The sequence below is a fragment of the Monodelphis domestica genome, chromosome X, assembly GCF_027887165.1.
Source record: "Monodelphis domestica isolate mMonDom1 chromosome X, mMonDom1.pri, whole genome shotgun sequence".
In the NCBI taxonomy this organism is placed as follows: Eukaryota; Metazoa; Chordata; class Mammalia; order Didelphimorphia; family Didelphidae; genus Monodelphis; species Monodelphis domestica.
The window spans coordinates 19,812,847-19,827,274 of record NC_077235.1 but is presented as its reverse complement, the minus strand read 5'-3'; the positions used below and the strand labels follow the sequence as shown (position 1 = coordinate 19,827,274).

At 36.5% G+C, this 14,428-nt stretch overlaps 1 protein-coding gene across 1 annotated transcript; it reads left to right on the top strand.

The window, feature by feature from the left end:
- The first annotated feature begins 2,273 nt into the window (after window positions 1-2,273).
- On the top strand, window positions 2,274-4,196 carry LOC100619478 (BRCA1-associated protein-like). The gene has a single exon (XM_056809355.1). The coding sequence runs from the start codon at window positions 2,274-2,276 to the stop codon at window positions 4,194-4,196; it is 1,923 nt and encodes a 640-aa protein (XP_056665333.1).
- Window positions 4,197-14,428: the final 10,232 nt, after the last annotated feature.

Here is a 14,428-nt window from a genome sequence, read left to right as displayed (position 1 = left end):
TTATATACCAAACAGCAGAGTTAGTCATCTATTGAAGGTGGAAATTTAAGGAAAAAAGAGACATTTAGACAAAAGAAGCTTGCCCAATTTTCTCCTCAGTAATCTGCAATGGTTTGGAGAGGTGAACATTGATCATTTTTCCCTCTCCCTCCCTCTTTTATTTCCCTCCCAGGGAAATTAAAAAAAAACATAAAATTAAATATATATATATATTATATTTTATAAAAATGAAAAAAGAATCTTTTTCTTCCAAATAAAGCAGAATCCACTGATGAGGTCACAGGTAGCTAGGAATGACTAGATGGGACTTGTACCAGGTTTAAGCTCATATCAAAGAGGAGCTATCTGGGAAGAGTTATAGAGAGAATGCCCGAGTTATACCAAGGAAACAGTAGGTAAAAGAATCTTTTTCTCTTGGCTGGTACTTCTTTTCTGAGTTCTGGGGAAGATGAAGATTTGACCCCTGTTTCCAGTTCCCTAAGGGATGTTTGCAGTTGAGGCCAAGCATTTATTCACTCAGAGCATACCTAAAGATGAATTCCTTGGTCTGGCGTCTATGATGGGTTTTATTATTAATGTGAAAATGAATCTGACAAATTTTCTTTGTTCAAGTTATTGCCAAGGTAGTTGGGGAAGTAACTGAGCATGGAAAGAAATTAACTGAGAGGTAGTAATTTTTTGTCAGTTTTGAGCATCTCATTTATAAAGCAAAACTTAATAAGCTGTAATTCTCAGGCACAGTTGCAGAGTTCACATCCCTGACTGTGGCAGGCATATTAAACCCAGATGTGAAAAATAACAAAGATTTCTTCTCTTAGAGGTAGGCTGAAATTTCTACAAGACAGTCTGTACTGGCTACATACAGATTCTGAGAAGCTGAGGGAGTGAACCTCCATGTCTATGTGGGCGTGACCCACAGAAGTAGTCATGGATAGCACATTCATTTTCTTTTAGTCATCAGAAAATCTGATTTGGTCAATAAAGAATTGGTGATGAAGAGGGGAATGCTCCAATTAAGCATATCATTTAGAAAGCCTCTTAGAAACACACTGTGAAGCATCATCAAAGTGGAAATTTGGTCATCTTAAAGACCTCACCAGGACCCGATGTGCCATGATTTATCCACTGAGAGTCACTGTATTTATGTGGATGAAGAGAATACTTTGTGATCATATCAAAAAGTCATCTCTTATTGGACCTGCTTTCTAGGTGCATCTCCTATAGTACCTAGTTTATTTAGTTGCGTATTACTTGGCTGCTACTGAACAGAAGAGAAGCTTTGACATCAATGATTCAGCCAGGGTTTAGACTCTCTCATCTGTTTTCAGCTATAGGCTACTTTAGAGCCTATATCTACTATATATCCTATATTATATCTGCAAGAGAGGCAAATTATTTTCCCAGATATTGGAGATAAGTGAGTTGATGATATCTGGATCAAGAGACAGGAAAGGATACAAGCTTGTGGAACCAGACTGCAGGGGACTGAGTGGGTGAGACAAAAGCAGAAGTGGCCTAGATGACAGAGAGGATACAGTGCTAAAATGTGAGGCTAGGGAGTTCTGGGTTTGAATCCTGTTTCTAACGCAAGCTGTTTGAAACTTATCATCTAAGTGACTATAAGCAAATCACTTAACCTCTGGATCTTGCTTTTCTCATTTTCAAATGAGGACAGCAACACCTAAAGGGGAACAAGCATCACAGGTTTGTTGTGAAGCCTAAGGAGGTCATGGATGTAAAGTTTTTGGTGAAATTTAAAATTAGATCAAGCTATTAGTCCAACTAAAAGTTTGGTAGTAAAACAAGGGTGGGACAGAGGGGTATCACAAAAACAAACAAAACATGGAAAAATATTTTTAAAAGAAAATAAAAATTTAAAATAAAAAACAAAAAAACAAAAAACAGAGAAAAGTTCTAAAAATAGGAAAGACTCGGGGCCCCAAACTCTATCCACAGTGACGCCTATCTATGAATAAAAACTTTCTCCCTCGCACCTGATAAATCTTTAGGCCTGTCATTGAGGCCTGAGTTCAGTAATCTAGGCCTAATTTTCAACAAGTAAGGTTCTTTTAGGACAAGTATTTCAGTGCCTCTGGCTGGGGGTGGAGCCTAGCAGGAGCAACTGCGCAGGCGCAGCCCTTCTGATGACGTATTTCCTGTCTTAGCCCCACCCATCCAGTGGCAGAATTTCAACTGCGCCACACAGTCGCTTTCGCCTGAGGGCTCGGCTGTGCTCTTCTTTAGTCAGGCCTTTCTCGTTCGGACACCACAACATGTCTGATGAACAGGTCAAAGAGCCGTTACCAGAGTTTGCTGGAAGCAGTTTTGAAGAAATTCATCCAGTTCCAGTGGAGGTAGGAACCCCAGTGGTATTTTTACCTCATAATCCGCTTTCTGGCGTGGTCGACATAAAAAGCCTTTATGACTTTGAGGCCTGGACCTCAGAGGAAGTCACAGTATCCACAGTCCAATTGGCTGAGACAGAGAGTCATTTTGAGGACCATGGGAATGGCATTTTGGTTGGGGTGGAGGAGGTGGAAGTGGTGGAGGAAGCAGAGACCAAGGCCGAAGCCAAAGCCCAGGCCGAAGCCCAGGCCGCCGCCGAGGCCCAGGCCGCGGCCGAGGCCGGGACAGAGACCGATACTGATACCGATACCGATAGTGACACAGAGACTGGGACTGATACCGAGAGCGACAGTGATAGCGAGAGTGAGGGGGAAGCTGAAGGTGAAAGTGAGGGCGAAGTTGAGGACAAAATGCAGAGCAGTTCTTGTGCAGCCGTAGAAATGCAGCTGGATCCTGTGGAGACTCAGCCTTGGCCAGAGGAGGAAATTTATGGCCGCCTACATATGTATAAGACTTCCAAAATGGCGACTGTGAAAGAAAGAGTGATGATATACAACTACATGTTAGGTATTCTCAACATACCAGCCTCGGTGACTCGTCCTAACCTCCACAACTTCTTGGCGCCGTTCCAAGAAGCCATTAATGAAGTAAAAATTATTAAAGACGCCACCCCCAGCCGCTATATGGCACTGATCAAATTTAACGCAAAGGATGTTGCTGATACTTTTTACAGCGTGTACAATGGCTGTTCCTTTAACCAAAAAAACAATGAGGTATGTCAGCTGGTTTATGTGGGAAGAATTGAAGTGATAAAAGCAGGAGATGGGGTCCGCTTTCCAATGAAGAGCCTTATAGAACTCCCTAGATGTACTATATGTCTCGAGAGAACTGGAGATTCCATGAAAGGCATCCTCACCTGGTTTTGTGACCAGAGCTTTGAGGGTGGGAGTCACCAGAGCCAGGATGATATCATGTGCCCAGTATGCAGTTACTGCCATATTCCCTGGAGAGAAGAACCCAGGTGTTTGGAGTGTGGCATTAGGGAATGCCTCCATATTTGTTTGATTTGTGGCCTTGTTGGATGTGGACAGAATCTGAGGGGACACGCTAACAAGCACTTTGATGAAACGCAGCATGCATATGGGATGCAGCTAAATAACTACAAAGTCTGGGACTATGTTGAAAATAATTATGTCCAGGCAGGCTTGTGCCAGTGTTCTAACAATGCAGGACAATATGGGAGAAAGACTAATGAAAGAATTGATACTACACAGCTGGAATACTCATATTTACTCTCAAACCAGCTTGAATCGCAGAAAATTTTTTGGGAAAAGAAGATAGAGCACCTAGAGAAAGAGACCCATGAGGAAATTTCCACTATGAAGCTGAAACTGAACTCAACAATTGAGAAATATAATAAAATGGAATATAAAGTTAATGCCTTGCTAAAAGAAAAGCAAGCGATGGACAAAAAGTGTGCACATCTGAGAACAAAAGTGGCCAGGCTGTGCAGTGAGCTACAACAGGAGCAAGAAACAAACAAGCGTCTGAGAGCAAATCAAATACTCTTGCAAAAGCAGCTGAAGGAGGAGAAAGCGCAGAAGGAATCCTGCTACAAGAAAGAAATGCAGATTAATGAGATCCAGGAGCAGCTGCGGGGAGTCATGTTCTACCTAGAGACCCAGCAGAAAATCAACACTCTGCCCACTTCGCCCCCTCTGCCTCTTCTGCCCGGTGAGACCAAACAGGAGATCCAAGAGGGACAGATGAACCTTGCCATGGCTGACCCTGGAAGCATTCCAACCGGAACAGGAAGTGACATGTGCCTTCATGGCAAAAAGAACTTGTGAACTGACTGAAACTGAAACTAAGCAGAGATTGCTACTAAAAGCAACTCAAAGGATTGGAAGGGACCACCTGCTGAGCAAGATTTTAGATGCCTCATAAGACTACATCAACTTCATAGCAACTTGAAAGGCACAAGATTGTTTGTTAGCACTCATTTGGCAACATTTCCAACTATAATTTTTCGCCATATAATTGCTCTGAATTGTATTGTTTCTTGCTAGTCAATATGAAACTCATTGCACAATTTCCAGTTGTATCACTAATTAGATATGTTTATTAATAGAGCTATAGATAATATACTTATCATAGTATGTTAATAAATATTAGACAGTTACTGCTAGCATTAATTAGACAAACGAATTAGCATATCTGATAGGATTGGTCTGAATTATAGACATTAGGAAAACTAAATTGAGACCTTGGTAGTTTGTGGGAACACCCACCAAAGGTCATCAAGAGCAGGAGCATCTGCTTTAGAGGTCCAAAGATTGTAAATTGGGTGAAAACCATTTGGTTTCAAGAGACATTTTGTCAGGACATGTTCTGGTGGGGTACTAATGAGTCTTTATCAGATATAGTTGACTTACATCCCTAATAGAAGGAAATGGGGAGATTTGTTCACATGCTTTCTTAGGAAGAAGCATCTGTGGACATGAAACAGATTCATGTTACCCATGGTGCATCCTCTAGGATAGCCATTGGGAAATGTGGGTCAAATAAATAAACACTGGAGAGAGCAGCAACATTTGATTTAATTCTAACTTTGCCAGATATCTTTGAAATGTGAAGTTATTATTTTTTTCTCTTAGTGATAATTTATAAAGAAATGGCTGCTCATAAATGGTCCTTCTCTAACACAGTGTTCATCTAATAGTAAAGTCATCTAAAGGGGATAAGAATTTTGAGTTGAAACAAACAAAAAAAGACATCTGTTTGGGTAAATGTATGTTCTGATGGGTCGCTGTTAATTAAATGTTTACAAGGTTTTGGTAGAATAGAATAAAGTGGTGGGGCTAAGGGGGGGGCAGAGAATTTGAAGGGGGTGTACAGAGAAGGAGAGGAGAGGGAAAGAGGGGGCAATTGCAGTTAACCGCTTAGGATTTAACAGAGGTTATACTTAAGAAGATGGGCAATTTGAGCATCTTAGAATACTGCCAGTTCACATTTGTTTTTTAACAGTGTCACTCTGAAACCATAAAACTGTGTTGTGGTTCAGGATATACAAAATTAAAATAGTAGTAGCTGACATGGCTATATCCGATTTCTGAGGTGTTTGTACAATGATTCAGTTTGATTATATCATCCGAGATAGGTGCTACTAGCTGAGGAAATAGGTTTGGGGAGGATAAGAGACAACCTCAAGGTTGACTGGTTAATATCTGAAAGAGGAATCAATCCATGAGCCTCTTGATGCCAAGTCCAACCATCTATCCCAGAAGTTGTCAAATGGGGTATTTTTCCTTAGACATGTTGTGTTCTTGGGTTTATCAAATGTGAGAGTACTATATATTCATTTAATTCATGTTCTTGTTGCCCTCATACTGCTTTAGCAGTCTTATTTTTTCAACTCTCACCAAATAATTTTAATGATAACGGTTTTGAAATATTGGTTGGGATCTGGTGATGCCTCTGTCTCTCCTGGTTTTTTCTCATTATCTTCCTTAAAATTCTGCATATTTCCCCCCCAAATAAATTTTCTGGTCATTTAGTTTGATTATACAAAGTAATAATTCCCTTTTAGTAGTTTAATAGGCATAGCATTAACATCACAAATTAATTTAGGTAGTATTGCTATTTGTATTTTAATTGGTGCATCCCTGTGAAGCTCAATGAACTTCTCCAACTCATCAAGTCTTCCTAAAAGTAAATGCTGAGTGTGGATTGATATGTTAAGTCTCATATATTTTATGCATTTCATATTTATTTTGAATATAATTTCTAATTCTACCAACTTATCTTTTGAAATAACATATGGAAAATTTACTTTTATGGTTTTATTCTGTATGCTGACATTTGACTTAAGCCATTATTTTGATTGCATTTTTTCCATTGAATTTTTGAGACGCTTTAAATAAAACACTTTATTTGCAGAAAGAGGTGATCATTTTTTTGTGGGTCCATTTTATTTGCTTTTTGAAGATTCTGTCACTTTGGGCTTGTTCAACAAGTAAATTCTTAAATCATCAATTTTGTTCAAATTTCTTGGGTTTTTGGTTTGGTTATTTTACAGGTTGGATTGTATACTCAGCTCTGCAAGCTGTTCTAGGAGAGAAGGGATATAAGTCACTTTAATGGTTACATGGAGTACTATACAGGGTAGTGAGCAGTGAACTTAGAGCGGCCATGTGGCACACTTGGCACCAAGCTTTGGAGTGGGAAAGAGTGAATGAATGAAATAGAATTCATCAATTCTGTGTCAGGATATGCTACACTTTGGGAATACAAATACATTCAGGCCCTGTAATCTTGGGGGATGCATTCTGAGACCCACCTCAGGTGGCAGAAACTGGGGATGTAAGCGAACACCCATTGACCCTATATATTCTTTTTCTTCCTACTTGTGTCTCTTGGCTAGGTGCTCCACTGCCTCCTATCCACTGTTGATCCCCCCCTCCCCCCAAAAAACCCAAAGCATAAAAAGTAAAAGCAGAAGAGATGGTCTAGTGCCTTTATTGTAGGACCTCAAGCACCTAGTGGGTGAACCTCTGGATCTTTGGGGTTGACCTCCGATCACTGAAACTGCAGCTAAGGGAACTGTATTTACTGTAAAAGAAAGCAAGACAGTCTAACTTTGGAGAGGTTTATGTTCTAATGGGAGAAGATTCCACACTAAGAAGAACTAGAAAGGGTATCGGGATATATTTGCTACAAAATAGTTTGGGAATAGCTGAGAAATGATATGAATTCTGGACAGGCATTGATGAAAACTCACCCATCAGAGCTCAGGTCGAGGGAGGAGGATTGGAAATGGTTAGGAGTAGGGAGCACTGACTGGGCTAAGAGCCCCCTGGTACCATGACCTTCAAAACAGACCCCTGCGTTCTCAGCATGGGGCCCACGGCAAGGGAGAGGTAAGTATAAAAAGCCCTTAGCTCTCAAGCTGTGATGAAAGGCTGTCATGGGTAAGAAGAATAGTCTTCTTCTGCATGTCCCCAAAGGAGAAAACAAATTAATGGCAGAAGTTGCCTCACTGTAAGGAAAACTGTCTTGACTTTCCCCTATATTAAAAGCTGCCAATTGTTGAATGAGAAATGAACGCATGCATTCATTAAACACTTACTGTGTGCTAAGCATTGGGGATATACACATAAAAGCAAAACACTTCCTGTTCTTAAAGGAGTTCAAGTTCAACTAGAGGAAGACCACACGTAGAGAGGTTTCAGCTGTAAGTTATTTAGACATATAAAATCATCATCTTTTCTAATATTGAACCATTTGACAGTGTTAGAAACTTCAGTGGCAAGAATTTTCTTTTCCAGGTTTTCCATAGGAAAGGAGTTTAGAGGTTAAGGAATTCATGGCTGCAGCACTTGCTTTCCTAGATGATGGGTATGGACCACCGTCCAAGATGGGAGTAAGGCTGCAGAAAGGATATAAGTTTCATGTAATCCCATGAGGGAGGGACAGTGCAGTGGGAACTCCCATTCAAGTACAGGCTGGACGAGAAGACCTCTGAAATCTTTTCCACCTCTAAGCTCTATGAAAAAGTTCACGCAGGGATATTTTGGGAACCCTTTTCTTAAAGGCAGTGCTGTGATACAAGTCTGTTTCAGGGCTTGTACCCTTTTTATTTATTCACTCATTTATTGGTTTATTAATTTACTTTGCAAGATGTTAAATGTTTTTAAGAAAAATTATTTAACTGATTTATTTAGAGCATTTCCCCAGGATTACAAAACTCATGTTCTTTCCCTCCCCTCCCGCCAACCCCCTCCCATATCTGACACACAATTCTACTGGGTTTTACATGTGTCTTTGCTTGTACCCTTTTTAGGTAAAAAAATAGAATATATAAACTTCAGGTTAAAACTTTTCTTTTAGAAAGATTAGCATGATAATCACTGGTAGTTATATACCTATTGTTCTACACAATATACATATATGTGTATTTATCTATACATAGAAGAATAACCGCTGGTGATTGTTTTATATAATGCATATATATGTACATATTTGTGTGTGCGTGTGTGTGTGCATGCGTGAGTTTGTGTGTGTGTGTACACTTACCAGGATGAACTAGTTACAAAAAAGTTAAGTGCCTGACATCTCTCTTCCTCCACTAAGCATATGTTTCACCTACACTATTCCTCAAAGTAGTGCTTATGAACAGAGAATTTTAAGGGTTAGAATTAGAAGCAAAAAGACCTCATTTGGCCCAGTCCTCCCATATTGTAAATGAAGGATCTTGGGTTCACAGGGTGTCCCAAATAACAGAAAGAAAGAACTTTTCAAAACTTAACATCACTCTATAAAAGTTAGCTATTATTTTTGTTTCTTGACATATTAGTTAAGACCAAATTATCTAAAGAGGACAGCTAAGTGGTGCGCACTGGTTTACAGTGTTGGGCCTGGATTCAGGAAGACCTGAATTCAAATTCAACTTCAGAAATTTACTACCTAGGGCAAGTCATTTCATCCTGTTTACCTCAGTTTTCTCATCCGTAAAATGAGCTAAGGAAAGAAATGGCAAACCACTACATTATTTCTTTCCTATTTTTCATTAGTTCCCTTAATATTATAATTTTTCTAATTCTATAAAATTCTATAAAAAAAGTATTTTGGTAGTTTGATAGAAAGGATACTGAATAAGTAAATTAATTTGGGTAGTACTGTCATTTTCATTAATTAGCTCATGCTACCAATGAACAATTAATGTTTTTCCAATTGTTTAGTTCTAGTTTTATTTGTGTAGAAAGTGTTTTGAAGTTGTGTTAATATAAGTCTTGAGTTTGTCTTGGCAGATAGATTCCCAAATATTTTACATTGTCTACAGTGATTTTAAATGGAGAATTGTTGGATCAATTCACACCACCACCAGCAATGTATTAGTGTGCCAATTTTGCTGCATCCTCTCCAACATTTATTACTTTCCTTTGCTGTCATATTAGCCATCCTACTAGGTTTGAGGTGGTACCTCAGAGTTGTTTTGATTTGCATTTCTCTAATTATAAGAGATTTAGAACACTTTTTCATGTGCTTATTGATAGTTTTGATTTCTTTGTTGGAAAATTGCCTGTTCATGCCATTTGCCCATTTATCAATTGGAGAATGCCTTGATTTTTTGTACAACTGTACAATACTCCTTATAAATTTGAGTAATTAGAACTTTGTCAGAGTTTGTAGTTAAAAATGATTTTTCCAATTTGTTGCTTCCCTTCTAATTTTGGTTACATTGGTTTTGTTTATAAAGAAACTTTTTAATTTAATGTAATCAAAATTATTTATTTTATATTTTATGATATTCTATATGTTTTGCTTGATCTTAAATTCTTTCTTTTCCCATAGATCTGACAGGTAAACTGTTCTATGATCACTTAATCTACTTATAGTTTCCTTCTTTATATTTAAGCCTTTTACTCATTTTGAATTTATCTTGGTATAGGGTGTGAGATGTTGATCTAAATATAATCTTTCCCATACTATTTTCCAATTTTCCCAGCAGTTTTTGTCAAATAGTGGATTTTTTCCTAAAAGCTGGGATCTTTGGGTTTATTGTCCCCTGTCTTGTCAAGATCATTTGCCCCAAGACTATTCTGTTGATCCTCCTTTCTGCCACTTAGGCAGTACCGTATTGTTTTGATGACTACTGCTTTATAATACAGTTGAAAATCTGGTTGGGCTAGGCCCTGTTCCTTCACATTTTTTTCATTAGTTCCCTTGATATTCTTGATCTCTTGTTCTTCCAAATGAACTTTGTTAAATTTTTTTTTTCTAATTCAGTAAAAAAGTTTTTTGATAGTTTAATAGGTATCACACTGAATAAGTAGATTAATTTGGGTAGGATTGTCATTTTTATTATATTAGCTCCTCCTACACGTGAGCAATTAGTGCTTTTCCACTTATTTAGATCGAGTTTTAATTGTGTGAAAAGTGTTTTGTAGTTGTGTTCATATAAGTCCTGTGTTTCTCTTGGTAAATAGATTCCTAAATATTTTATATTGTCTAGGGTGATTTTAAATGGAATTTCTCTAACTCTTGCTGCTGAGTTGTGTGGGAAATATATAGAAAAGCTGATGATTTGTGCGTTTTTTTTTTATTATCTTGCAACTTTGCTAAAGTTGTTGATCATTTCCATTAGCTTTTTAGTTGATTCTCTAGGATTCTTTATGTAGACCATCATATCATCTGCAAAGTGACAGCTTGGTCTCCTCATTGCCAGTTTTAATACCTTTAATTTCTTTTTCTTCTCTAATTGCTTCTGCTAGTGTTTCCAGTACAATGTTAAATAATAGAGGTGATAATGGCCATCCTCGTTTAACTCCTGATCTTACTGAGAATGTTTCCCCCGTTGCAGATGATTCTTGCTGATGGTTTTAGATATATACTGTTTATTAATTTTAGAAAAGGCCCTTCTATTCCTATGCTTTCTAGTGTTTTCAATAGGAATGAGTGTTGTATTTTGTCAAAGGCTTTTTCTGCAACTATTGAGATAATCCTGTGATTTCTATTAGTGTGGTTATTGATATGGTCAATTATGTGAATGGTTTTCTGAATGTTAAACAAGCTTTATATTCCTGGTATAAATCCTACCTGATCATAGTGAATAATCCTTGTGATGACTTGCTGTAGTCTCCTTGCTAATATTCTATTGAAGATTTTTGCATCTATGTTCATTAAGGAATTTGTTATATAGTTTTCTTTCTCTGTTTTTGGTCTTCCTGGCTTAGGAATCAGTACCATATTTGTGCCATAAAAAGAAATTTAGTAAGACTCCTTCTTTGCTTATTTTGTCAAATAGTTTGTATAGTATTTGAGTTAGTTCTTTTCATTATTTAAATTTTTTAAATTTCTTATTTTGAAGATATTTTTCCATGTTTACATGATTCATTTTCTTTTCCTCCACTCTTACTCCGCACCCCCCCCCAGCTGTCAAGCAATTCCACTGGGTTGTACAAATGTTGTCACTTGATATCTATTTCCATGTTATTCATTTTTGATATAGAGCAATTTTTTAAGGCCTAAACCTGAAATCACACACCCATATATACATGTGATAAGTGATGTCACGTTTTACTTTTGCATTTCCACTCTCATAGCTCTTTCTCTCAATGTGAATTTTTTACATAAGTCCTTCAGGAATGTCCTGGCTTGCTGCACTGCTACTAGTAGCAAAGTTCATGACATTGGATTTTTCCATAATTTTTTACTCTGTGTACAATGTTCTTCACGTTCTGTTCATTTCACTCTGCATCAGTTCATTGAGGTTCTCCCAAATCATTTGGAAAGTTTCCAGATCATCAATCTTTACAGCACAATAGTATTCCATCACCATCATGTACCACAATTTGTTGAGCCATTTCCCAAAAGAGGGATACCCCCTCATTTTTCAATTTTTTGCCACCACAAAAAGTGTGGCTTTGAATATTTTTGTACAAGTATTTTTCCTTGTTATTTCTGAAGTAAAACCCAGCAGTGGCATGGCTGAATCAAAGCTTAAGCATTCTTGTAAATCCCTTTGTGCATAATTCCAAATTGCCTTTCAGAATGGCTGGATTAATTTACAACTCTACCAGCAATGCATTAGTGTCCCAATTTTGCCACATCCCCTCCAACATTTATTACTTTCCTTTACTGTCATATTGGCCAATCTGCTGGGTGTGAGGTGATATCTCAGAGCTCTAGTCAGGAGGGACTTAGAGCACTTTTTCATGTGATTATTGATAATTTTGATTTCTTTATCTGAAAATTGCCTATTCATATGCCTTGACTATTTGTCAATTGAAGAATGGCTTGATTTCTTGTACATTTGACTTAGTTCCTTATATATTTGAGAAATTAGATTTTTGTCAGAGAATTTTGTTATGAAATTTTTTCCACGTTTGTTTATTCCCTTCTAATTTTAGTTCTATTGGTTTCATTTATACAAAAAAATTCTTAATTTAATATAATCAAAATTATTCATTTTACATTTTGTAGTGTTCTCTATCACCTGCTTGGTCGTAAATTCCTTCTTTTCCCATAGATCTGACAGATATACTATTTTATGGTTACCTTATTTGCTTATGATTTCCCTCTTTATGTTTAAGTCGTTTACCCATTTTGAATTTGAATTTATCTTGGTATAGGATATAAGATGTTGAACTAAGCCTAATTTATTCCATACTATTTTCCAATTCTCCCAGCACTTTTTGTGAAATAGAGAGATCTTGTCCCAAAGACTGGGTTTATCAAACACTATCTTGCTACTGTCATTGACTCCAAATCTATTCCATTGCTTTACCCTTCTTATCTCTAAGCCAGTATCATATAGTTTTGATGATCACTGCTTTGTAGAATAGTTTGAGATCTGGTAATGATAGGCCTCTATCCTTCATATTTTTTCCCATGATTTCCCTTGATATTATTGATCTTTTATTCTTCCAAATGAACTTTGTAATAATTTTTTCTAATTCAATAAAAAAGTTTTTTGGTAGTTTGATAGGTATAAGTAAATTAATTTAGGTAGGATTATAATTTTTATTATATTAGCTCATCCTACCCATAAGCAATTAATGTTTTCCAGTGATTTAGAACTAGTTTTCATTGTGTGAAAAGTGTCTTATACTTGTTTTCATATAATTCCTGTGTTTGTCTTGGCAAATAGATTCCTAAATATTTTATATTGTCTCAGGTGATTTTAAATGGAATTTCTCTAACTCTTGCTGCTAATTGTGTGGGAAATATATAGAAATGTTGATGATTTTTGTGGGTTTATTTTGTATCCTGCAATTTTGCTAAAGTCATTGATTATTTCCAATAACCTTTTATTTGATTTTCTAGGATTATTTAAGTAGACCATTATATCATGTGCAAAGAGTGATAATTCATTGCCTACTTTAATCCCTTCAATTTCCTTTTCTTCTTTAATTGCTATGGCCAGTTTTTCCAGTACAATGTTAAAAAATAGAGGTGATAATGGACATCCTTGCTTCATTCCTTATTTTTTTGGGAAGGTTTCTAATATCCCCATTGCATATGATGCTTCCTGATGGTTTTAAACATATACTGTTTATTATTTTGAGGAAAGGTCCATCTATTCCTATACTTTCTGGCGTTTTCAATAGGAATGAATATGTATTTGGTCAAAGGCTTTTTCTGCATCCATTGAAATAATCATGTGATTTTTTCTGGTTTGGTTGTTGATATGGTCAGTTATGTGGATGGTTTTCCTAATATTAAACCATCCTTGAATTCCTGGTATAAATCACACCTGATCATAGTGAATAATCCTTATAATCACTTGCTAGAGTCTTTTTGCTAGTATTCTATTTAAGATTTTTGCATCTATTTTCACTGAGGAGATTGGTCTGTAGTTTTCTTTTTGTTTTTGGACTACCTGGCTTGGGAAATCAGTACCATATTTGTGCCATAAAAGGAATTTGGTAAAATGACTTTGCAATGCCAGTTTGTATAGCATTGGGATTAGCTGTTCTTTAAATGTTCAATAGAATTCACTTGTGAATCTATCTGGCCCTGGGGGTTTTTTCTTGGTGAGTTAGTTCTTTGATTGCTTGTTCAATTTCTTTTTCTGAGATGGGATTAAGTATCATATTTCCTCTTTTGTTAATCTAGGCAATTTATATTTTTGCAAATATTCAGCCATTTCAACTTGATTGTTATATTTATTGCCATATATTTGGGCAAAATAGTTCTTAATAATAACCTTAATTTCTTATTCATTAGAAGTGAGGTTGCCCTTTTCATCATTGATAATGTTAATTTGATTTTCTTCTTTCCTTTTTTAATTAGATTAAGCATTACTTTATTTGTTTTTTAAAAGTACCAGCACCTAGTCTTATGTATTAATTAAATAATTCTTTTACTTTAAATTTTATTAATTTCTCCTTTTATTTTTAGGATTTCCAATTTACTTTGTTTTATTTGGGGATTTTTATTTTGTTCTCTTTCTAGTTTTTTTAATGTGCATGTCCCATTCATTGACTTCTTCCCTTTCTGATTTGTTGATATATCTGCACTCAGGGATATAAATTTTCCCCTGAGTACTGCTTTGGATGCATCCCATAGATTCTGATAT